General features: G+C 40.5%; 1 protein-coding gene and 1 pseudogene across 2 annotated transcripts in view; one reads left to right on the top strand and one right to left on the bottom strand.

Annotated features, from left to right (window-relative positions):
* The window catches only part of LOC138016028 (uncharacterized), a 12,548-nt pseudogene extending 8,030 nt beyond the window's left edge, over positions 1 to 4,518 (top strand).
* A 777-nt stretch (positions 4,519 to 5,295) lies between these two features.
* Positions 5,296 to 26,381, bottom strand: part of LOC138016023 (ATP-binding cassette sub-family C member 4-like) — a 43,788-nt gene continuing 22,702 nt past the window's right edge. For both annotated transcript variants that reach the window (XM_068863185.1, XM_068863186.1), the window contains 18 exons: positions 26,098 to 26,289; positions 24,563 to 24,657; positions 24,204 to 24,290; positions 23,736 to 23,832; positions 19,579 to 19,749; positions 18,736 to 18,876; positions 17,996 to 18,033; positions 15,484 to 15,731; positions 14,401 to 14,480; positions 12,849 to 12,999; positions 11,435 to 11,674; positions 10,367 to 10,467; positions 9,598 to 9,792; positions 8,670 to 8,825; positions 7,984 to 8,073; positions 7,350 to 7,522; positions 6,927 to 7,032; positions 5,296 to 6,077 (listed from right to left, as the gene is read on the bottom strand). In XM_068863185.1, the coding sequence (XP_068719286.1) occupies positions 5,718 to 6,077; positions 6,927 to 7,032; positions 7,350 to 7,522; positions 7,984 to 8,073; positions 8,670 to 8,825; positions 9,598 to 9,792; positions 10,367 to 10,467; positions 11,435 to 11,674; positions 12,849 to 12,999; positions 14,401 to 14,480; positions 15,484 to 15,731; positions 17,996 to 18,033; positions 18,736 to 18,876; positions 19,579 to 19,749; positions 23,736 to 23,832; positions 24,204 to 24,290; positions 24,563 to 24,657; positions 26,098 to 26,289 (2,721 nt within the window). In that variant the 3' untranslated portion in view covers positions 5,296 to 5,717. The remainder of the gene's footprint in view (positions 6,078 to 6,926; positions 7,033 to 7,349; positions 7,523 to 7,983; positions 8,074 to 8,669; positions 8,826 to 9,597; positions 9,793 to 10,366; positions 10,468 to 11,434; positions 11,675 to 12,848; positions 13,000 to 14,400; positions 14,481 to 15,483; positions 15,732 to 17,995; positions 18,034 to 18,735; positions 18,877 to 19,578; positions 19,750 to 23,735; positions 23,833 to 24,203; positions 24,291 to 24,562; positions 24,658 to 26,097; positions 26,290 to 26,381) is intronic.

The following is a 26,381-nucleotide window of genomic DNA, read 5'->3' as shown; positions in this document are numbered from 1 at the left end:
TTAGAATGTTCTTTTTTGCTTAGAAAAGTCCCTATAAGATATTTTGAGTTGATCGTGGTTTTCGTCGGTTAACGGAAGATCGAGCTTAATTATCACGATAAAGCAATTCTTCTTAGCTTGTTTCTATACTTCAGCCTCTTTCTCGACCAACCATTACACGCGCCAGGGACACTCTTTCAGCTTCGCGGATTGGGCTAGTTGAAAAAAGTTACAAGCATAAGAATGGAATAATTTGTTCTTTGGATGTCTCCTCCCTATTTACAAATGTGCCACTCGAGGAAACACTAAACATTTGTCTAGACAAATTGTATTCTCTTGCTGATCCTCCGGCTTTACCCAGGGATGTTTTACGCAAGCTATTGGAATTTGCCACCAAGAAGAGCCACTTTCCATTGGGCCCTGTCTTAGCCAACATTTTTATGTGTGCTTTTGAAGAAAAGTGGTTGCTGAACGCCAAAGTTAGTCCTTTATTTTGGAATCGTTACGTTGATGACACATTCACCATGTTCCACAACAAAGACAGTGCAAATGACTTTTTGCACTATTTGAACGGCTGTCATCGCAATATTAAATTTACCATTGAATTTGAACATAACAATGCAATTCCGTTTTTGGACATTCTTGTCACACGTAATCAAAACAACGCTTTCACGACATCCATCTACCGAAAGAAAACTTTCACAGGTCTCTACACGAAATGGGATTCCTTCACTCCACGAAAGTACAAAATAAACCTCATCCGCTCCCTCACTTATCGCTACTACCCGTCTTTGTTCATCTGGTTCCTTGCTACAATCTGCCCTCATTGATCTTCGAAAACTCCTTCTTCAGAACGGCTACCCACAAGGCATAATCAACTATCATATCAACGATGTTTTGAACAAAAACAGACAACATCAGCATAGCGATCCAGTGTCTACAGTTCCTAAGAAAGATATTGTTTATCCTACTTCCCTACTTAGGTTTGCAAAGCAACCAAGTCGCTAAACGCCTGAAATCTTGTGTGTACAAATTCTACTCTTGTGTTAACCTTAGATTGTTTTTCAGAGCACTCGATGTATAAAATCTTTCTTTCCTTACAAGGACCGTATTAATCGTTCACAACAATCCAGAGTTATTTACAGAGCAAATTGTTGGGATTGTAATGGTTTTTACATCGGTAAAACTAAACGGCGGCTTCACGATAGAAAAACCGAACATTTTAAGGCCCTAGCTAAAAATGACAATACTTCAGCCATTGCTGACCACCACGTCAAGGCCACTGGACATAACATCAAGTGGGATCATTTTGATATTTTAGCGAAGGGCAAAACTGACTATCATTGTAAAATAAAAGAGACCTTCTTTATTCAAGAACTTGAGCCAGCTTTCAACGTCAACGTCGGAAGTGAAAAGCTGATGCTTTATTAATCTTTTCTGTTTTTTTTTATTATTATTATTATTATTATATATTTTACTGTTAAGTATTTGCTTAATCTAGGTTCCAGTCCCCTCATCCGATTTGTTATATAAATAGCTGTTTTAAATTTCAACGGTTACTTTTGAAAATGTATGTAGAGCACATACGAAACGTCAAGTCATTATCAAAATGAAAAAGTTCAATATGTTTATCACTGCTGTTTGTGAAAGACTTCCGCTCGTCTAAAAATAACTCTCGTGGACATGACATATCCCGACCAACGCCCTGAGCCTCCGTCTCTGTCCCCTCATTTTCTCTGTTTTTACATACGTGATAAGAAACGTTTTCTTCTAACGAAAAAATCAAGTTGCTACTAAGAAACAAATATCTGGAACATCATCATGGAACTTAAGGCAGAGGGAATGGCGCAGTGGTGATAGCACTCGCCTCCCACCACTGTGACCCCGATTTTTGGCGCCTCATGTGGGTTGAGTTTGTCCGCGGTTCCATACTCTGTTCCGAGAGGTTTTTCTCCAGGTACTCCGGTTTTCCCTCTCCTCAAAAACCAAGCTACGATTTGATTATAATGTTATTTCTTTAGTGTCCCCAATTAGTACACACGCCCCTAAATACACATATTATAGAATACACGCGTTATAGAATGCAATAACAGTTTTGTGTGGGATTTCAATAGACTTTCTTGCTGGATACCCAAGCAGCGTGACTCCCCGGAGTGTTCAGCACGGGGTATTACTGGACGGTCACCCACCCAGGTATTACCCCAGCAAACAGGCTGGCGACATAACTTCGATGGACAAACAGGAATGGGCAAGCCGTACACTATCAGATGAGATCGAGCATGGCAGCCAGCCAGCCAGCCAGCCAGTCCACGATAGCATATAAACGCTGAAATCATGCGGCATAAAGATGTATACCCGCGAGGGCCCATCCCGCGGGACTGATACTACATACTAAAAAGCGTTCTCCTTTGTCGAACGCCATAATCGTTGTTTTATAACATGCGCGCAGGGTCGCGAGGAGTTAGAATACAATTCACAGGAACGTAAAATTATCAACATCCTCTGCACTAATCCGCATAGGCTTAGGCTTTTCTTTTATCACTGTTTTGTTAATTCATTCATTAGAGTTCCTGTGGCTGGTATAGAAGTCGAGAAGAATGGAAAGTACCATTGCCTGAAAAGAACTGGAGACAACTACTTTACCGGTGACGGCCTCGGCAAAGTAGAAATGCCATTGAAAGTGAGACTAACAGCGGTGTAACAGGAGAACAAAAGGAAACCGTTATCCCATCTATGTTAACGTCTGATATTCCCAGTGGTGTACAGTTTTCTGGATTTGAAACAGGACGTAAGTTTCGCTTAGATGTAGTTAAATGAGAGCTCGTCGCTCGTTTATCCATTTATTCGATTTGTTTTATTCGTTCAATTGTCTATTCGCCCCTCTATTCACTGTTTACTCATTTTACTCCATCAGTTGCAGAACTGTTTTCCTTCAGGTTTATTTAAACGCAGGTATTCAACTACCTTACAACTATTGCATGGATCACTTTTTTTTCACAGCGGGCCCCTCAAGTATTTTATGCGCTGGGCAGGGTAAAAAACCTCCTTATCCATCAGAAGGAATACGTAAGTGAATTCTAAACGTTTACTTTGAAAGATATCAGATCATCGGTCACGGCTTGATGGTTATTCTGCTTTGAAAAATGATGATTCAAGACCCAATTCTCTCATTTATTAAAACCAGAGAACCATGTCTAATTGTTAAATTGATTGGGGTGTGAACCTAAATTTGTCCATCTCAGATAACTACCGCACTCAGTATTCCAGTTTCAGTGTGTTTCCCCGCTCGACTCGATTCCACTTCAATGGCTCTTTATTTGCACACATATGTCTGAGAATCTCCAGGGGAAAGGGAGAAACGACAAGATGTTTTTGACAATTAGCGATTGTAGGAAAAAAGTAGTATAACTTTGTGGAACCACTATGCAGTATCGGAAAAAACGCTATATGAGCACAACGTATAGTTTCCGATTAAACCAAACAACAGGAAATCAAATCACTTACGATCCTGCGATTCGAAAAATTAACTTGAAAAAAGTGAAAAAGGTAACGAGAATTTTAATAAATCATACGAACTATGTTCTCTTGTTTCCTAGCAACTAGCAGTGGTGGAGCACCCCCACCCGCACTTCCTCCCCCTGGTCCACCATCACCATCTCCTCCCCCAGCACCCACCACTACAGGAGGGGGAGGGGAAGGAATATCAGCTCCAGGAACAGCAAGCGGCGGCGGTGGAGGTTAGATAGATTTTTTCCAATCGGTAAAATGCAAGGAGAAAGCATTCTAATTGTTGGAGCTAGGTCCTGTGGTGCCATGAGTCTTTGAAAATTTGGATCTCAAAACGGCCCCTTTGATAGGTCTGATATTTACAGGAATTTTCCCATAATGACATCAAACTATCGGCCCTGAAAATTTAATTGCAGACATGCAGAGGTCTGAAAGTGACCTGCGAAGCAAGCGTTCCCGTACCAGCGTAGATCTTCGAAGCTGCGCGAAACTTTTTATTTCGTCATTCATAGCTCTTTCGTCAGTTCTCTAAAACAAAATGACCGTTTTGTGAAGTATTTTATTGCAAATTGGTAAAGTTTCTTTCTTTTCATCTGTGAGGGAAATCGTAAACAAAGTACTACTTAACAATGTTAACAAAATTATTGAAAATTATACTTGTTTCAGCGGGGCCTGATGGATTCTGCAAGGATAAATCTGGCGTGTTCCCAAACCCAAACGACTGCGCAGGCATGATCATTTGCAACAACGGCCAAGCTCACCACCAGTCATGCGCAAAACCACTACTCTTAAACGCAGACTCCATGAACTGCGATCTTCCTGATCGAGTAGACTGCGGATCCAGACCCATTAGAAACAACGATGCTTAAACGCGGAAGACTAGCTCTAAGGCCGTCTACAGGCAAGAAGCTTTTGATCTAAATTCTATGAACATGACAGCAATGGCTGATAACTTGGAATTTTGTCTTGGGTTGTTAACGACAATAATTTTTATTCCATTTGTTGATCGATGATGAATTACAAACGACTTAACTGATTTTTTTTTTTTTTTTGTTTTCTGAGAATTGAGATATCGATTGATTGTTTTATTCAATGATTAATTGCTTGAAGAATGTGTTAAGAGTGGTTTTCAATTGAGTGTCGAAAGTAATTAGCGAATTGCTTTGGTTTATGATTACTTCACTCAGTGATTGGTTCAAAGTTCTCGCGCCACTTTTTCAACCAATCAGAAGTGAAACCAAAACCAATGTGCTCGCGCGTGCAGATTTTCCCGCGCTTTGTGTCGGCTACTTGATTGGTTTACTGGATTGTCTCCGTCCTTTTTGATTGGCCAAAGTAATTACTTTGGTTTTGGTTTTACGACACTCAATTGAAAATCGCTCTAGTTTGATTGATTGGTTGGTTTAAGGTAGGGACATATAAGGAAATTGCGTAATTCGTGCTCTAGCAAACGCCATTTTGCATGGACTATTAACTTGCTCCGTTAACACTTAATGATTCAAACATGGCTATAGCAGTAATGCAAAAATTGGTTTTATGCACTTAGCCAATCTAAAGCAAAGGAATAAAAAGTTGAAAATGCGAAAATAAACACCGGGTGGCTATGAACACATATTTCTTTAGTGTGGAAAATGAAGAACCCTGATGAAGGCATGCTAAGAAAATGAAGAGTATCGTCGGCCCGTCAACTTGGCAAAGCCGACCTGACATACGTGTGAGTAGAAGCAGGGTTACGCAGAGTTAACACAGTAAAGAAAGCACTCGCTTTTCACCAATGTGGCCCGGGATCGATAATCGGACAAGATGTCGTTATGCATGTGTCGGTTGGGTTTATTGATTCTCCTCTCTGCTCCGAGAGGCGGGTTTATCTCCGGGTACTCCGGTTTTCCCCTCTCACCATAAAGCAACATTCATTTGATTTACTTTAATAAGAGCAGGTGAGATTCAATATCCATGTTCAGAAGAGCTGTTGTCTTCTACACAACCTTACGTTTCCAAATTAAATCTGGTTCAAAGTTCTTAGCGGATAGCAGAGTAAACGAAACGTGGCAGCAATACAACTAACGTTACAAGAAATTCGATGCTGTTTTGATGTCAACTCGAAGTCGACAACGATCACCGAACGAAAGCACTGGTGTTTTCACTCAGCTCTTGGAAGCTGGAAAGCCACGGTGGATGAAAATTCACAACACAACCTAAAAATTCGCTTAAAACAGATTTATCGCTTTAGATCATGAAACAGTTGATTCGCTCAACAGCTTTTCTTTTTCTAATGAGGAACTTCTCCTAACCATGGGTAAAATTAAATCATCAAAATCGTCCTCATTTTCTTGTTCAGGTTCAAGTTCAGGTTCAGGTTTTTCTTCTTCATTCTGCAATGGTATTGTCTCGTTACTCGGCCTCCTCAATGCTTCCAACTCGCTATCTTCAGTTAGTTCGTGTCTCAAATGAAATGCCTGGCGGGCTACATCGTATAGATTTGTCTTTAAATGTTCGCTGGTGTGCTCCACCATTTTCGAAAACAAACTTTCCTTGTCTTGGAGTAATAAGTACGGCGCATCGAACTCCACAAGTTTTCCCTCGTCCAGTACCTGCGATTCAAACAACAAAAATGATCTCCACTTGAGTTTCAAGGATTAAAGACATTAATCAAGGATCAAAGACATTGTGTTGTCTCCATAAAGAGAATTACTTAAGGTTTATTCTTTTAATTTCTATTATGTGCTCATTTAACATTAAGGTGCAATTTAGTCGTAAAACTGTTTACCAGTAATTCGAGTGAACCTTTGGGTGCTGAATACAGTAGAGTATGACTTATTTGCGAATCATCATATTTTGGCTAGTTGCTGTTTCTTGTTTTCTTATTTTTGCCTCTTACTTCCATCATTTATGCTTTCAGCACGAAGTATAAGTCGCGAAATGTGAACTGGGGAGGCACTATTTGCCGGGATGCAAAAAAGCATGGATGAGCATGCTCAATTCCTCTGGCAGCCCAGGCAAAACATTCAGGGCCAATTATCTAAACTGAACAAAGAACAGCCGGTACTTTCGAAAACCACGTTCCAAGCCATTTTTGCCAATTCTCTGCTTTAAAGGCTGTTCATTATCGAAAACAGTGTCGAGAATGCCATACCAAAGGATAAAAGCATATGTATCTCCTTGAAGCAACTCACCTCACGTCCAAAACGTTCTGGACAGTAACCGCATTGTGGAAAACCGCGGTCGGAGTTAGACTTTGGTTAAAATGGACCCTTAGAGAGCAAACTCGCGTTCTTTCAGCTTGTTTGGCGGGACTGAATATTTCAGTCTGGTGCCAGGATGTTTTAATTTCCGCCCTCTATTATTAAACTGACACTGAAATTTTGCGTTACACGTTTGCTGTAATCATGCACGTAATTGTTGTTATCAAACTGCGCCGGGAATTCTCCGCATCAACTTACCATAACTCTGTCTGAGTCCATAATGGTGTTGAGTCGATGAGCAATGGTTAAAACTGTGCAGCTTTGGAACTTGCTACGTATGGTCTCCTGGATTAAAGCGTCCGTGCTATGATCAAGAGGAATGACGCACAAAGTCAGACATAGGGCATTTCAAAGTACACACCTGTTGCTCGTCAATGGTGCTCTGTTATGGGGTTATTAATTTAATCGAGTTGAAGATGATGAAGATGATGATGATGACGATGATGATAATGATAATAATAATAATAATAATAATAACAATAACAATAATAATAATAATAACAACAACAACAACAATATACAATATATAACAATAACACGATGATGATGACTGCCAACCAAACTTCCTAATTTACATGAAATGTAGAGAGAGCAATTATTTTTCGAGTCTAATACGTGTACCTGTGATCCACATTCGCAGTTGCTTCATCTATGATCAATATTTTATTATGCTTCAAGACTGCGCGTGCCAAGCACACGAGCTGCCGCTGGCCTACGCTAAAATTTGAACCACCCTCGGTAAGCTTAGTTTCCAGGCCATCTGGTAGCTCAGATACTGTTTCCTTGAGTTGTACCTGGGATGGAAAAATATTTTCGAAATGTTATGTATACATGTTAGCTTGACATATCCGACCAACAGGATAAGAATTCTGGGTTACAATTTTTGGAGTTGAAGACACTTAATATAACGCCATGCGCTGCCACCCCTCACATATTGTTAAAATGAGTAACCTCCCGGATTTTGGGAGCAGTGTGATCAGGGGCATCCGGGATTATTTCTCGAGAGGGAACGCTGGAAACTAGTTTGCGCGGAAGACCGCCTAGCAACCGTTACGGCAGCCATCTTGTTTTTCTTTCCAAACTGGGTTTGTCGGGAATCGATTCGATGTTTAAGCAAATGTTTTCTTTCGTCAATAATCTCGCAAGCGAGCCTCTGTGAAAGGCTTGAAAGCACCTTGGACATTGTTGAAAATTTTACGACTTCTGGATGTTCATTACAACAGAAAGAACATTATTCTTGATAACTTATGCAAACCTCTTCCAAAGCATTCCACAATTGCGAGTCCTCGTATTGTCGGAACGGGTCCAGATTTTTCCTAAGGCTTCCACTAAAAAGGACTGGGTCCTTGAAAGAAAAGAAAACAAAGAAGCAGTCTTTCATCAGGCAATTTGCGTTTTCATACATTAAAGACAGCATTGCTACTCAAGGAAACTGAAAAGGTTTACTGAATTAAGAAGGCCTTAAATTCATTCGCAATAAGAATGGCCGATGATTGGTAATTTCTGCTTAAATTTAAACTGCCAGCCAAGATTTTCTTACTTAGCTAAACAGTGTACAAGCACACAGGCAGCCCAGGCTCGGTCGGATACGGTGAGAGCAAATCAATGAATTGACTTACCGTCATTGTCCAAATTCGTTGTAAGTGAGCGTTGAAGGATTTAAATCGCGCTAAATCAGGCAAATAACCACACAGAAAGAGAGCAAGTCACCAGAACAATTACGTATGGCTTTTTCATTGAGAAATTTTGCGTGTAAATATCTTTTTGTTATTGGGAGACATGTACAAATGCTTGTAATTAACCGACGGAGCTTGGGCTGCCTGTGGTTTGCATTTACAGAACTGAGGTTTTTATTCCCCCAAGGTCAATTCCACACTTAATTAATATGAAAGATAAATCATGATAGTAGAGACCCATCATTTTTAACATAAAAGCGTTTACCTGAGGAATGATGGACAAATTACGTCTCAAGTCCCCAAGTGAAATATCTGTGATAGGAATGGCATCTATCCTAATGATTCCTTCCGGTTCTGCCAGCCTGAATAGAGCAGCTATTAATGATGACTTTCCAGCACCAGTTCTACCAACAACACCGACCTGAGAGAAAACCAATGAGTGATACTCATACAACTCCTTTAGGTGAAGCGAAATCTAAGTTAAGGGCAAAAGAGAAAAGTAGTCGCAGTTTATTAAGGAAGATGCTGTCACACTGCCAAAATAATCCTTTCAAATCCACAGCTTAAGGCGCTGTAACGCTGTGCAATTTTTCATGCAACCTGTCTCACAACGGGAGACCGTGTATCTTTTCAAACGCGGTCTGTGATTGGACGACGAAACAATGGATGATACAACAATAACAAAAGAAGCAACAGGTCATACGGACCAATGAAAGTAGCAGTCTGGAATAGCTACAGGATTACTCCGCAAAACGCCATGGCGAGATAAGTTGCACGAAACATGCTCTGCCAAATTTAACATTCCTTGCAACGGCCAAAAACGTTGCGAAGTAAAATTGAGTCCTACTTTCCGTAATGCTTCACGCAACATTACAACGATATTTTCAAGCACTGCGTAGTGTAGCATCTGTCCTGCAATTTCAGTAGCGTCGCAACGGTTTGAGGAAGCAGCCAATACTTTAAAAATGTTCCTTTGGCCTCTCGTGATCATCGAAAACGAGACAAGTTGCTAGAAAAGTTGCTAAAGGTAACAACCACCAAGCAACTTGTTTCGCAATGTTAGACTAAGTGTCGCAACAAAATTGCGAGACAGGTTACAAGTACAATTAGCGAGTCTAACAGCGTCTTTAAAGGTATGACTTTCATTCATTCTCTGTCATATTTGAAAACGGGGATTCGCCGCTATGCGTTACCTTTTCTTGTGCTCGAATGCAAAAATTCATCTTTTTGAGCACGTACGGCAACGTGTGGTGATGTGCGTAGTAGAGACCTTCAGCCGTTATTATTCCATACTTGGGCCAATCCTTTGGTACATCGACAGTTTTGTCGTTGGGTTGCGTTTCTTGTTCAAGATGGCTGTATTCCATCACACGCTCCACTGAAGTCATCTACAGGACATAAGCAGCTCAACGATAAAACAGTTACAGGACATTGTACATGTAATGTTACCGATTGGGAAGCGATAATAAGGAATGCTATGGATGCTACTGTAGCAGTTCAGTGTATGTTTGACTTCAAATTCAACACTCAATTAAAACAACCCATGAATATCAGGTTTCGTTAGCCTTCGTTCTTAGCAACTGGTTCTCGACGTTTTTGCACTTTTTTTCGTTGTTTCGCTTTGTCTCAGTGTCTGTTGTTTTTCAGCAGAAACAAACACACTTTTTCGCTTTCTTGAACTAATACCGGAACTCGTCAACGAATGTACGATTTTTTTTTTGTACAACTTTCTCCAATCCCGGTAATTCAGAGAATTCTTGAAAAGCACAGGATGGCACATTCTTTAAATTTATCATTGTTTAATTTTGTATCAATTACCAGGCACACCACCTCGGCGCTCTATCGTACACACCACTGTTATCCACCGGTCAACACTTCGGAATGCGTGAGAGCAAGGCCAACCACTCCAGCAGAAATTATCAATTATCATTATAAATATCTGTTAAATTCTGTACCACTTACCAGGCTCTCCACCTCGGCGCTCTGTCGTATACCCCACTGGAATGCACCGGTCAACATTTTGGAATACGTCAGAGCAAGCCCCACCACTCCAGCAGAAATACCTTGAAATGTGATTTAATTGGGAATAAGGTAAAATATGAAATCTTTCGGCATTATAAGCAAGTGTTTTTAATCAATAAAGACTGGATTCTGCGTTAAGTTTTCCTTACAAACAGCGCTGCATAAAACCTCGATGTTCTTAAAGATAAGAAAGACAGAAGCAAAGAAGAAGAAGAAGAGGAAGGCGACGTCCCTATTAACACCGTCCAACAACACTTCTCTTCGAAAAACGAACAGAAATCAGTGTTTTCCTTTATAATAATAATAATAATAATAATAATTGGCAGTGCTAATCACCCTTTACTTGCAGTCTTCAGGACTGAATTACGAAGGGCGCAGCTCACAATATCGGGCTGAAAGCTTACAAGGGCGCCTCTGGTTGCCGCTATACAATCCATGTTGATGTCGGAGCACAGCACCACAGCTAGATGTTAATTAGTTGTGAGTCGATTTTGATGAGGGAGGAAAACCGGAGTACCCGGAGAAAAACCCTCGAATCAGGTTGAGATTGACTGAAATTCAGCCCACATGCAAGCCGGGGCCAGAGTTGAACCCCGGCTAGCAGTGGTGGGAGGCCCAATAGATAACCACTAAGCCACCCTGACTCCCAATGAAAGATGTGTAACACAATCGTGAGATTGCTGTTACCGACTTTGTCCGTTTGACTATCCTGTAATTTGGAATGCACTTGAAGGAAATATGGATTCGCCCCCAACCTAGACTGCTTGCAGTCCCTTTTGAGTTAGTCGAACCGCCAACTTTGGTCACGCAAGCGAGCGTGACCAAAGCGGACGGTTCGACTAACTCAAAAGGGACTGCGCGCAGTCTACCCCTTACCAACCCCACCCCTCCCTCTTCAGGCGGCTTATCCCCAGCAAACAGATATGATGACCCTAACAGCCACGAAAAAGTGAAGGAGGCAAGACGTAAATGAAAAGTCCAAATTGAAAACTACTTGTTTTGACTTACTAATACCGCCCTCTGCCATGAAAAGAGGAGTAAATGTCGCCACAATAATAAACATAGCACACATGAAATCCAGCCTGCATCCAAGCCACCTTGATCCCGCTTGGAATAAAAACCACGTGGCCGTGTGATCATCTTGATAGACATGATACATGTCCCTAAATCTGCCTTCGACTGAGTATGCCCGGATAGTGGTGAGACCTTGAATGGTGGCAGATATGTGAGAGTACAAAGGATTGCGGTCTGACAAAGAGAAACAAAACCACTTGTTAAATTAAAATGAAAAGTATCTTTTGTTTTGAGAAATTCACATGAAAGAATAACGGGAACCTTTAGCAACACCGCCCTCAACAAGGACGACAATGCCTCAAAACATTGGGTCTAACTGCCCCAAAACAATGGCTCTGCACGCCTGGCACGCGCAAGCTACATTTTAGGATGCTCCTCTGCCGTCATCCTCAAAGCAGCGACACGAAATAGCCCAAACCAAGGTTGTGTGGACGACGAGAGCGCTCGACCATGATTTTTCTCTTTCTCAAACAATGTAAACACAGTTTAACAGGGTTTTCGACAGTTTTGTAAAGTAGCGGACATATTTCTGAAAGCCCGGACGTGACATTTTTGGCGCCGCAAGGCGCCTTACGAGCACCGAGGGCGCGAGCTATCTAGGGGGGTGTGGGGGAATGTCCTCCAGGAAATTGTTAAAACAGAACACTCAGAAACGCTGTTTCCAGTGTTTGTGGAACCCATGAATCAGTTTTTCAGGTAAGGCTGGAAGTTCACTCAAGTTCTCTTTAAAAAGGAAGACACTTTTCGCGCGAAAAGAAGCTGCAATGGTCGGAAAGCTATCAGAATAACGAAGTCGTTGCTTGAGGTCCCTTACTAGACTGGGGAAAAGACTGTGCAAGACTAAGAATGCGAGAGAAAAGAGGCTATTGATCTCAATGGACAAAAAGACGAAAGTATTCTACTGATATAAAGTGCCGCTAACTCCTGGGTCCATAAATGCATGGTTCTAAGGAAAAAAAATACCGAAAAACTGAACAATTTGACATGTTTAAAGGCAAGGATTCCATACGGTTTAAAACTGAAAGTAAACTTGGCTTTTGAAAAAAAAGCGGAAAAGAACAAGGAGAGGGAGAAATGAGGAAGTAAAGAGCCAAATACACTCAAATTCTTTTTAAGGATAAGGGGAATAAACAGAGGCCGTTGCATTAAGAATATCGAAATTCCCTTGTCGGTGTGTTGTTCCTGACGAGTTCTCACAGTAAAGCCGAAAAAACCTAAGAACGTGGCATAAAGAAAAAAAAATTAGTGATGAATGATGAGAGAGCAAATATGGATGGAAATGATCAGGAAATTAAACCCATCCATCTTTACCCTATCATTTTTTCCATTTTGTGGGGCTATAACTTACTCATTGCTTCAAGGCGTTTGATTTCTCTTGAAGTCTTCAAATAGTAATGTCGTATAAACAGGAACATCCCTACAATAGGGATGGCGGCTGCAAGAAGGTAGGGCATTGCTACCACATTCAATAACAAAACCGCGAAGGCCATGAGCAGGAGCTGAAATTGAAAGACAAGGTATAGTACCTTTTGTTGTTGTTGTTGTTGTTGTTGCATTGCGTGGAGGTGGTTCTAGAATATATCTAACAACTGGCGATACAATCAACGCTGTTGTTTGGACGCTTGGGACAACAGTGTCGCTCCTTTAGTTTGCAGCTTTGTATCAGAGTGCCATTTTTGGAACCCAACAGTAGTTGTACTTTTTAATTTCAAAGTATTGCAACTCGACTTATCTAAGTTAATAATAATTATCACAATAATAATAGGCAAATCAAATGAGCATACAAAAGAACTCTTGCGATGCTTGTATCGCCCCCGATAAAGACACTATAGACAAAAGTGTCCAAAACGTTGAGAGACCAATTTCGATATATTAAAATTCAATCCTGAATAAAAGGTATCATCTCGAGACTCTGGGGAATAAAATATAAGGATTTGTAAGAGTTTATTCCCCGGAGCCTAGAGATTACGCCGTTTGCTTAGGACTGGGTTTTAACTATATCGAAATTGGTCTAATGGATTGTAACCTTTTAAGCTAAATTCATAAATCTCCAAACCGGATTAGCATCAAAATAAAGTAGGTCTGATTGTCAACTTGCTGTCAGTCTTCCGCACTATGCCTCTGAAACTGATGAAGGCCAGGTTTGTATATTTAAATGACTCAGATGATCTCATGACCTCAAAATCAAAACCAAAATACCCTGAGCTGTTATGTGAAACTAAATATTAATTGAATTGAAGTAAAAGACGTGAGTGGGCCATGCATGACAGCAAAAAGTTGGATGATAACGATAATGATGATGATGATGATGATGATGATGATGTGGTGGTGGTAGTGGTGGAAACGATGATGGTAGTGATTTCAGGAGAACGACGTTTAGCCAAATCGATTGGCAAAACGACAAATGATTGGCTCATTAATATGAAATATCGAGCTAACGAAATCAAAATGCAATCTCATTCAACAATTTTTCATTTGAAAGGATATGGGTGGATTGTGTCAAATCGGCCAACAGACGGCGATTGACAGTTAACTGACTGTAAACTAACGGATGGCGCGACGTAACCTGCGATCAGGCGTACTTTTCTTTAGACAGGGCGCGAAAAGGCTGTCTAAACAAAAGTACGCCTGATCACAGGTTAAGCGTGACGAATTGGTACGACTATTCATTTATACACCTCATTCAAAAACGGCTACCATTTTAGTATTTTTTTGTTTGCTTGCAAATTAGCCCTGCTTGCCTCGTTTGAGGTTAAATACTCCATTGAACTTTAATTTTAAGAACGAGGCAAAAAGGGCTAATTTGCAAGCAATTAAACGAATAAGAAAATGGCGGCCATTTTGGAATAGGTGTATTGTCTGTGATGATTAACGGATTGAAAGATAATAAACAAACCTACCCGACAATACTCATAAAATGTGTACGGCAACAGGTTGTCCATTTGACCAGTATCCTTTGAGAATCTGTTCAACACCCTTCCTGGAAAATGAAGAAGCGACTTTTTACTGATGGGGCTTCAAAAATGGCTGGCCATCCATGAACTCCTAACAACGTTCTGCAGATACATTTTGTTTAAAATGTGTGTTCCATTTAATTGGACAAACCATGCTTTGAAAATTTCATTGTAAACTACTTTTGGCTTATTCCGTTGAGAACCTGAAACAGCTTGAAGAGACATTAATGAAAACTCGAACTTCAAATGCAAGGAATGAAATTTTTTTAAAAATAATGATCAAAGATTATGAAAAGTTTCCTGCCTTCCAGACTAAATGCACTAGCATTAGTTCAGCCCCGATAAACTGGATTTCTGTTTCGCCTGATTTGCTTTCAAAGCCAGGCCGATGAGCTAACGCCTACCGGCTACAACTGAAATAAAGTAAAATCTCCCCTAAGGGCCTAATAGTCGTGCATTTATGTACGGCACTCGTGGCAGTTACAATGGGTTCTTTGAATGATACTGTCACACGGTACAAAATCCGCCATGCTGGATGGCAAAAGAATGCAACAGCCTCCAAAACAAAGCGATTTCAACCAGCCAAGTGTGACTTTTCTTTGTTTTGGATGTCCCAGTGCGTAGCTTGCCATCCAGCTGGGCAGATTTTACATCATGTGACAGTTTCATGCAAAGGGCCCATTTTCTGAATGATGGACCACCAACACCCGGGGTCTTCCCCCCAACTATTCACGAAAAGTGTGTGGCTTCTTTAACGTCCCACAGTGTGGGTTAACAGGAAGGGCTGTGAGAGGGAGCCTACGGTTTATTGTCCTTACCTAAAAAGAAGTCTAACCAATTGCAGATGAAATAACAAAACCTGCACTTTCTCCTCGGTTATTTAATACCCTGAGTGTTGGTCCGATCGAGGTTTTGAGCCCGAGATCTGCCTCACGAAAGTCCACTGCTCAACCAACTGAGCCCCCGGGCAGCTTAGGGTTACGGGACGGGTTACGGTTAGAACAACGACAAACGACTTCCGACACGTACCAACTGGGTTATGATCAAAGAAGTAGATGGTCGCTCCCAGAAGGTTCTCAAACATAAAGTTGTGAAGATTTCGTGAAGCACATATAGCGATATAAAGAAAAAACCCTGCAGCTGCAAATGCCAAAAGGAATGAGCTGACCACAAGTGCACCATAAATGCCAATATATCGCTTCCTCATATGAGAGAGGTCAAGGTTGTAATTTGAATGGTTTTTCGCCAGCGCAGCATGCTTATCCTCAATATCTGCCCTGGAAATACAAAAGCGAATGGAAACTAAAGTTAATCAGTTAATTAGCCTAGAATATTAAAGAGACGGTATAACAAAGTTCAGTGACAACAACACGAAACCCATGGCACATTTGATTGTTTCAGGAAACTGAAGAACCATCCGACTCGACTAGCTTTGCCATTATTAGATGGGGTATAAGTTTCAATGTGCTTCAAAAATTAATATTAACAGTGATAAAGGAATCCGCGAAATTTCTGAAAAGTAGATTCCCACCAACAGCAAACACAACAATAGATTGTAACATAACAAAAGTAAAGCGCGCGCTCTGATTGGTCAGTTAGCATTTGCCTACGGGTGAATGGTTATGACGAAAACACTGCGAAGAGAAGAAAAATCCTTTTTCCTCAAACTCCAATAATAACCGATCAGTCTGCCGCTGAAATTTCTTGGCAGCGTTATGAGAAAAAAGTTTTAACCCGTTAGCGGGTGCTTTACCCGAACCAATGGCAAAGTGATTTGCAAGCCAAAGTGAAAAGATGGCTAGAGGCATTCAAAGAAGACAAAGGATTTCACAAGCTATTACAAGATATTTTGGTTATGTTATAAAACAAATAATGAACGGTTCAGCGTGTACTATCGAGTTATAGTTGCACTTGGCTATCGCCTCGTGCGACTCTTACGCTTTCTTCGTGCTTAGCAACCTCCCGCGTGCAAATAAAACTCGATTATGATAGTACACGCTGTACATGCAGCAGACGACAGCAAACGTAACAATTTTCGCGGAATAATAGTAAGCAGCAAACTATAACATAAACAAATCAACCGATTTAAACGGGGTGAATTTTATCAAAAGACCATGGGCCCTTTTTACAAATGGCAGCCGAATAAGATACTTTTTGAAATTTGTTTTTTCTAATACGTTCTAGCCTCACTGCGATGACTATATTCAGAAGATTATCTTAAATAAACCAAAATGTGGCTTGTAGATCTAATAAACCAAGAGACTATCAGGTGAGAGAACACATCCCCGTGCCCTATGATAATCTTTTTCAATCTATTTTACGCCTCGTGCCACGCTGTGAAAGTTATTTTTAGTTTCGTCCCCATGGCCGCGCGGTCCATGGTCAGAGGATCAGATGTCATTGTGAGGAAACTTGCGAAGACGTTTCTCACCGTCGCATGATCCACGTGAAAACGGGACAAACAAATTTTTAGACGACTTTGTCCTCTGAAATTCTTCCGTTTAGGAAAACGGTTTTTAAAAGACGATTTGTCCATCCAGACAAACAAGTTGACCTAAGTCCGACATAAATTCACGTTTACCAGTTTCAGCACTTGGACTCCTTCAATTTGACTACTGTCTGTTTTGGTCTCAGCGATCAGTAGTTCCTACAGAAGATTACGCCAAGATTACGCCGACCACATCGCTGAAGGAAAGCCTAGACCACAACACCGGGAACTACATGCCCTACTCTTTTCGTCTACCGTGTGGGAGCTTTAACGTTACATGGATGCTCGTTAAATGTCGTCCCTAATAGTTTAAGTTCGTTCTTTCTTTTGATATCCGGTAAAGGTTCTGGAAGGGGCTTTTTGGTCTTCCCTCTAAGAATCATCTCCCAGGTCTTTGTTAAGATTCAGGGTCATTCGATTCTCTGTAGCCCAGCGTTGGATGTTCTTATTATAACCTCTGCTTGCGATTGATCAACTGCGCCAGATTCTTATCCCAGAAGACTTGAAAGTCTAACCATTTGCGGATGTAATTACAAACGCAGCACTTTCTCCTCAGTTATTTTAAGACCCTGAGTGTTGGTCCGGTCGGAGTCAAACTCACGACCTCCCGCATGGTAGCCCGATACTCAACCAACTGAGCCATCGGTGCCACGTTAGACGAACACATCGACAAATTAATTACTGCGGGAAAACGGAACTAGTGATGTAACCGATGGCTTAATGAAGCCATTTTTACGACATCTACCCTCCAATAAATTGGGGTTGACGCCGGCCATAGCTAGTGCCGGTCTTCACGCGCTCAAACTTATACAGTTTGTCCGGACAACACTAGCGCAATTGCCCGTCGAGAAGACCATAGGACGATTTGTCCGTCAAGACGGACGATTTGTTCGTCTTCTAGTGTGAAAACGTTGAAATGACTGGTCGACGTTCTTGTCCGATGCCGAATTGAACCAAGCAGTCTAGTAGAACATGAAAACGAGGTACCTACACAAAAGGGGTTCTGTCCTCCTTGCAAATACAAAAAAAAAAAGAACAATGAACATAACTTACCAGCGAGCAAGCCACCAATCTGAAGTCATGATTGATGCCTTGAAAAGTAAATCAGTTAACGTGTCAAATCAAAAGTAAAATTAACACTGTAAGTGCAATGCTTCTGGGGATTGGCCTAAATACAACTTTAAAGTACGCAGTTTGAAGACCGGAATTTCAAGGACAGTTCAAGATCACGGGACTAACAATTTGAATTTGTTTATTATCTCAAATAACGAGAGAAAAAGGGCCGAAGGTGATGGATAACCAAAAGTTGAGTTTTATTGCTTAACAATTTGAATTGAGTTAACAAGTTGACTTTTATCGCTTAACAATTACATGGCGAGTTTCAAGCTTTACATAGCCCAAAAGGAACTTATCAGGGACCTTTAAGGTGATACATTTTCACACTCAAAAGAAATGGTCGAGTTTACTGAATGGGCGACATTTTTGAGAAACTCTGCTGCTCTCGATTTGCTTGACAATATGACAATGCCGAAAATCGTTAAGACAAGTTTTTCCCTATAAAACTAATCGAACAGAAGTCTAGATGTTACTTATTTGGGGAAGCGAACTCAGGACATTTAGAAAGAAAAGGGCCACAAAACTTCTTTAAGAACATATTTAAACTTAACGCCTTGCAAACGAAATGGAAGCCAATTGAAACTGATAAAGTGCTTCAAGCTCCTAACAGTTTAAGACACAATTTGGCATTTGTTGTGCTTAAAGTAACAATTCACTTAGTTTATCCAGACACTAACCTGAACGGACAGGAAAATAATAATCAAACGTAAGATCTTTGTAATGCCAGCACCAGCTTTCCAGTAATCAAAGTACACTTTCCTAGTAACTGTTCCAGTAAAGCGATCTTCTTTCTCAGCTGGTTGCTTACTTGTTGACTCCTGGTTGAAAATTAGCAAACATTTATGTTGGGAAACAATTTCATACAGCAACGCAGGCATTGTTCTTCTTGTACGTAATGGAGAAAAAACTGAATTAGGAGGTATAATTCCTCTGTCTTGGTTCGATGTTCTTTTTTTGACCCAGACAAATTGTTTCTTGATTAATCTTGAGAAATGATGGACAGTTTCTCTGCATTTGAGAACGCCTTAAAAATTCAGCATGGTAGTCCCAGATCTCCCTATGTTTTAAACATAATTATAAAATAATTAGAATAGTACGCGCACTCTCATTGGTCAATAGCTGTGTTTAGATGAGAGTATGGAAACACGGCTGTGACGTCACACGAATTTTGATTGGTTATATGTAGTCAGACGCGCGTTTTGATCGCCTGGTAGGAAATATGAGCGTGTATCAAGAAAATCTGTTTCAATCAAGAAGTAAAAAAAAAAACAGCATTTACCTTCATTTGTCGAATTATCTTATCTCATCTCGGGGAAGTTGGGAAAATTCTCAACAGTTATGCAAACCGTCGACTGCGTCTCGGGTTTGCGTAACTGTCGAGAATTCTCCCAACTCCCTCTTGTGTTTAGATGAGGCTATGGAAACAAGGAAAACGTCCTCTATTGCTTAACTATGCATTGAAGTATGTATTTTTGTACTTCAAACTACAGATTCTGAATTACAAAACAAAAACCTCATACCACAGAATTAACAGCTGCTGTTGGACTTGAATTTGCCTCTTGACTTTTTCCCACCATTTCTATATCATCAGCTTCAATTGTGCTATCGGAATCAGATTCTGGAAGGGCCATTAGAGATTGAACATCAACACGTGATAACTCTGTAAGCGAACCTTGGTCGACGCATGAGCCCTGTCCAGAAGAAGGAGGTCAATTTACAGTAAACACTTGACTTGTCGGAAAGTTTGAGAGTACAATAGTTATTCTATTCCAGTAACTATGTTTCCACTGTTCTGTTTCAGGCAATCAAGGCGTCCCGAAAGGAAAGGGAAAAATTGAATCTAAATGTTTTAATCAACACGTTTGGGTAAAACAATTTCCCAAAAGTTTAATTCAGGATCTGGGAAATGGTGCGCACAACCTTTCTCATCGCTTCAAGCGAATGGTTAAAAGCAAGTCGACTGCGCAGCATTGTTTAATCCCACTTGTGTGGCATAATTTTATCATCAAGTGAAGCTATGCTCCTCGCAGTTATGATTTCATATCCGCAGATCATATATGATCCATTTCATATATCATTTCATATCATTTATCAGTGTAATACAATACACGATGAAGAATTTGTAACAGTCGTACTGGAGCTTTGGGTTTTTTTGGCAAAAGGTCATCGCAGTTAATGAAGCATTTAAGTATTTGCAAAGAAAGCTGAAAACCATTTCAGCTTGTGAACGCCTGAAAGTAGGAGCTCATGAATAGAAGCCTCGCTAACATGCACTATATCCTTGGGTCAACCTTTGCGCTAGGCTTGATTACCAACCCCTGTCAGCACTCACTCCCGAAATCACGGCTGGACGCGTGAGGTGAGCTAATAGGGACCTTTAGATTCTACGACGAGGACGAGAACGAGTACGAGTTTTGACTGCCCGTTTTTAGCGAAAATACTAAGGAAATTTATAACCCGTACGCTTAATCTTACTCTTTGTTAGCAGTATAGGTTGCTCAGTTATTCCTATTGCTGGAAACTGAGCATTTTTGCTCAACAAAAAAAAAGCCAAAACTGCTACGGTAACCGTGTTGTTGACTTGTTTTGATTCGACGACATTTTTGCAAAACCTCGTACTAAATTGATGACGGCATCAAGTTTTTCCCGCCAAAATGACGATGATTTGCGCGCGCTCACTGTTGTCTTATGAGAAAATCTCGTACTTGTAGTCGTTCTCGTACTAGAATCTAAAGCTCTCTAATATGAAGCTCGCCTGCACAAATCGAGCAGGCATAAATTACAATTTTTAGTTCAAAGTGTGGCTGCGAAGGCATTCTTTGACTCGCCCTGTTCGAGCTTTACAGTGCTTTTAAGGGACCGTTCATTTTTTATGGGGTAGGGGGGGCTGGTGGAATTTGGAGGAGTGTAATTTGAAAATTGTATGACCCCCCCCCCAATTTCCTATTTTTTTTCTCCTGCCCCCCCCCCCCCTCCTCATCAGAGTAATTTTTTCTAAGGCCCCCCCCCCCCCCTTGAATAAAAAATACATATGGTGTTAAAAGTTACTGCAGCATTAAAATTTCGTTTTGTTACATTTCACATAATATATTGAAAGAAACCTGAAAGCTAGAAAGCTGCTTTTAACAAATCACTCAAAAGAATGAAAAGTCAATTTCTGCTCTTCTTGTTACAGCTCGTCCTGAGCTTGTTGTAGCTGGCCGCTCGTCTGCGTATTCCTCATCTGAGGTGATAAAAGCAAGAACGACATCATTTGAGTCATCTTCAGAGTCAGGGGCATCACTCTTGTCGTCATCATCAGTTTCCTCTCCCTCACTGCTTTCATCACTGCTGTTTAGTTGACCTGATTCATTCCTGCCTCCCACTTCGGCTTGTCCAGTTCTGAGAGTATTCATTCGCAAGAATTTGTAAAATCTCTTATCCTATTTTTAATCTAATTTTTTCGTCCAACCCCCCCTTTTCCTTCATTTTTTTTCGGCTGGCCCCCCCTTTCAAGCCAATTTTTTTTTAGTGGCCCCCCCCAAAATCCCACCAGCCCCCCCTTTCTCATAAAAAATGAACGGTCCCTAAAGTGGGAAACATCCAAGATTTCGATAAGGAAAAACGTTCGAGAAGCTGGAGAATGGTATTGTGTCGTTTTCTACCGCCTGAGTTCGGAAATTTCACTAATTTTGCAGTTGGCGCCAGGAGCAAATACGGCTTTCAAATCCATTGCTGCTTTACAATTTCTCCTCAGACTTCGCTAATGTAAGAGCAAGTAAAATCCTCAAGATCAATTGAAATTATTGCTGAGTTTATTGGTGGCAGAACTAGGGGCCGATGAGGTCGACTGAGAGCTGAGGTCGAAGATTTTGTTGATGATTCGCCGATAAAATTCAAACTCGCATTGATCATTTAACCCCAAACTCTAGCTCGCATCATCTGGATACTTTGTTATGTAATTACTGTTTTGTTAAAAGAAATGTTTTGGGATCTCCAATGCCATTTCCCCTCAAACTATTAACTTCTCATAAATTATATTTTGAATTTACGTCACAAACACAATCAATCGCTCACGCGTCCAGCCGTCTTTTCTCGGAGAGGATAAAAGAACTCGAGTGAGCGGCGGAAATCGAGCTAACCTTTAATTTTCGCGTATCTTTTATTTTTAGATATGACACTTCAATAGACCGAATGCATAAATGGCGGCCAAAAAAATATTCTTTGTTTATGTGCTAATTAGACTCACTAGCCTCGTTTGCATGGACAAAATACAAAACAAACGTTGCTTGAGAGCGAGGCTAGTGAGTCTCATTAGCACATAAACAAAAGAAAACATTTTTGGCCAATAGGACACTCACATTTACATCAATTTGCACGATTTGCATTGACATTGCTTTTGCTATTTTTGTCTTCGTTTGACAATAACTTTATTCTGATTGGCCATTCTAAACAGTGCATCCAGAGCCGAAGAACTAGTGGCGTTCTAAAAATAGAAAGATACGCGCAAAGGTTGACTGATAGGGCTTGTAAGGGAGAGGCAAGCTCCTACTCGTGGGCACCTGCTGAAAGCCGTTTACAGTCAAACCAAGTGAAGCGTACCCCTTAAGATTGCATTAATGAAGTGATTATTTGAAACTTGAACCCGCTAGTCGTTTCAAGAATGCAATAATGAATTGATTATTCGAATATTGAACTCGCTCGCTCGATCCAAGAATACGGCTAAATTCGCTAACGGCTTCCGTTTTCGAAAAATCAATTCACTGTTGCGACTAGTAGGTTTCAAACTTACTAGTCTTTTCTAGAATGCAATACTGAATCGATTTTTCGGAAACGGAACCCGTTAGCCGTATTCTTGGATCGAACGAGCGAGTTCAATATTCGAATAATCAATTCATTATTGCATTCTTGAAACGACTAGCGGGTTCAAGTTTCAAATAATCAGTTCATTAATGCAATCTTGAGGGGTACGCTTCACTTGGTTTGACTGTAAGCCATTTAAACTGAAAACCGTTTAATTAATTAAGCTTCTTTGTAACCGATTAAAAGGGCTATGTCACGCAAAATGATGTAGTTTCGTGACACTCAAAATTCCCAAAAAGTAGAATAAAACATTGCAATAACCACTTAAAACTGTTCAACAACATAAAAGAAATACAGCAATAGGATAGAGAAGCACAGATGGACATAAATGGACAAGATTAAAACGGATTGCATTTGGGTAATCTTGAAAAAACTGTCGGCCCGACATTTTTCAAGTTTATGGCAAATCGCCTGGATAAGGGTCGTTTTCGCTCAGAATCATCTTGTTTGTGATGTAACAATAATTTCATCAGCAAAGGAATTCCACACTTCCATTTTCGAGTTTTTAACCCGAGATTAAGTAAAGATTTCCTCTAAACACCCTAAAATAGCGTGACATAACCCCTTTAAGATAATAAATCAACTGAGATGATATTCTGGTTAACAAATGCGATACACTGTCTCAACAGCACTTAAAAACCGAACATTTCCTCCATTTTGCTACATTTTTGCTGCAATCAACACTTTTTTCCCATATGTTATACTGATTCCATGTCAACACTATCCACTGAAGCTACTGAAATTTTTGTAATAAGACTGCTCAAGTAGTCAAAGCTGCATTTTAGCTGCAGTTCAACAATCACATTTACACTAGGGATAATGTAATTTTACTAACTTCCTTAAGGCAAAGAATTGACGTTGCATCTTTGAGAAATTGCAGTTGATGAGTTACCAAAACACAGATCTTTTCCTTCAGTAACCCTAAAATGCATCTGCAAACAGAATGAATGACAGTTAGAGTAGTCGCGATTTCCTTCACCTCTTGCTTCTGGTACGTGAAAAGTTTGATCGTTATTTTTGAGATTTTTTATGAAAAAAATGCAAGTTTTTGTGACTGCTACTGAACGGCCGCGAACAGTCTGTGTTTCTTAGAATTTATGACACAAGAAGAGTAGAATAGATCATTAATGGTTCAAAGTTTATTGAAGCCTTCTTTACCTTACTGGAAACAAAGATTTACCAAATGACAAGGTAATTAACGATAAAGTCAATATCATAGCTTTTTTTTTTTCAAATTTATTTTATTGTCTCAAACTTGCATGACTTCGACCTCAGGGCGAATGCAACCTGTTTCACAACTTACTTGTCAAAGAGTTCACGTCCCACGTGTGTATCTACAGCACTTAAAGGATCATCCAGAAGATAAATGTCTGCATTGTGATAAACAGCTCTAAGACGAAACAAGAAATAAATATCGTACCCACTCATACTTTACATGTACACAAGGGTTTTCCCATGTAAACATCTGTGCGTTCCAACCCTTAACAATTTTCAGGAATATAAGAGATTTGACAGCGCACTTTTAAAAAATAGAAGTGAGTGCGCCGGTATTTGCCAAGGATATTTTCCCTAAACTTTCCAATACTTTGAGCCAGTAATATAACTGAAAATACTTTAAAGTTACGGAAAAATCAATTAGACATTCCAGTTACTCCAACAAACCTCGCCAAGCTGATACGGGCTTTTTGTCCACCACTAAGTACTACGCCTCTTTCCCCAACCAAAGTAGAATCCCCACTGTGAAAAAGCTGCAGGTCCTGTCATAACACAGTTTTAAGAAATGTCTTTGAAGAATGCGTAATTAGCTCAGGTGAGTCTTACCATACATCGTTGCTGTATGAGTTATTCTATGAGCTTCGAAGTTATTCGATAAGCCCCATATCAGATAGTTAAAGTCCCAACATAAATGGCAATTCTCAATTATTATTAACGCCCATACACCGGTAGGCTTCAGAAACAAAGACAACGAGAGTTGTGACTACAATTCCACATTAAATTTCGTCGTGATTGCCATAAAATCTGTGGCCTTATGTATCAAATTTCTCCAAAGAATGTCTTGTATGCTATCCCAAAACATTAAATTCAAACTCGCTTTACACTAGATATTGTAGTGTTTTTGAGACTTGTCAATCATTTATTCAAATGACCCACGCGGTCTAGGAGCTAGGACTTTTGTATGTTGTAGTCGTCATGTCTGTTTAGTAATTATACTGTTGTGTTCGAACAAGTGGTTTCAAGTGTTTATTTGACCGTAAACATCACAGGTATGTCCGACTGGAAGACACTCCTGGCCTCAGTTGTTTAAAAGGTGGATAAACGCTATCCACTGGATAAATCATTATCCATTTGATAGTGCAATTTGTTTCACTACGTTTGACTTATCCACTGGGTAGTGTTTTATCCGGCGGAGAGCGCTATCCATCGTTTGAACAACTGGGTCAGCTTTTTTAACAAACTAATTAAATCATAAACAGAATACATTTTATGAGTGCTAATTGTGAGAGAACGTGTGCAACAAGGAGCTCAATCTTTTTACTTCGTGTTTTGATTTCTGTAAGGCGGGTGGGTGGGAAAGTGGCTTGAGAGTTAGAGCCTGCACTGGGGGAGCAAGAATGGCACAGTCGGTTAGTGCGCGGCCGTGGTGCAAGAGGTCCCGAGTTTGATTCCAGGATCTCGCATCCTTGTTTCTTTTTCTTCATTTCAGTGTAGCTTCGCTTCGCTTCGCTTCACTTCTCTTCACTTCACTTCACTTCACTTCACTTCACTTCACTTCACTTCACTTCACTTCACGTCACTTCACGTCACGTCACGTCACGTCACGTCACGTCACTTAACGTCACGTCACTTCACGTCACCTCACGTCACCTCACCTCACCTCACCTCACCTCACCTCACCTCACCTCACTTCACTTCACTTCACTTCACTTCACTTCACTTCACTTCACTTCACGTCACGTCACGTCACTTCACCTCACCTCACGTCACCTCACCTCACCTCACCTCACCTCACCTCACCTCACCTCACCTCACCTCACTTCACTTCACTTCACTTCACTTCACTTCACTTCACTTCACTTCACTTCACTTCACTTCACTTCACTTCACTTCACTTCACTTCACTTCACTTCACTTCACTTCACTTTACTTTACACTAAGCACAGTAAATTTAAACAAATCAAATAATAACTATTACCAACCTTTTGTAACGCACATGCTTCAATGACTTTGAGATAGCGATCCTGGGCGAATTCTTCACCGAAAACAATATTTTCTTTTACTGTTCCAGAAAATATCCAAGGTTGTTGGGATGCATAGCCTATTTTTCCAAAAACCTTCCTGTCGCCGTCAAAAACTGGCAATTCTCCGAGAATAGCCATTAATAATGAGGACTGTGAGGAAAACAAGTCATTGGAAAGTGAAATGGATTAGCTCACCAAGTAAAGGGACCGGCAATCAGTTCACTCACTATGACACACAATTA

This window comes from Montipora capricornis, chromosome 9, assembly GCF_036669925.1.
Source record: "Montipora capricornis isolate CH-2021 chromosome 9, ASM3666992v2, whole genome shotgun sequence".
NCBI classification, from domain to species: domain Eukaryota; kingdom Metazoa; phylum Cnidaria; class Anthozoa; order Scleractinia; family Acroporidae; genus Montipora; species Montipora capricornis.
The sequence above is the reverse complement of the archived record's forward strand: the minus strand, read 5'-3'. Positions and strand labels throughout refer to the sequence as shown.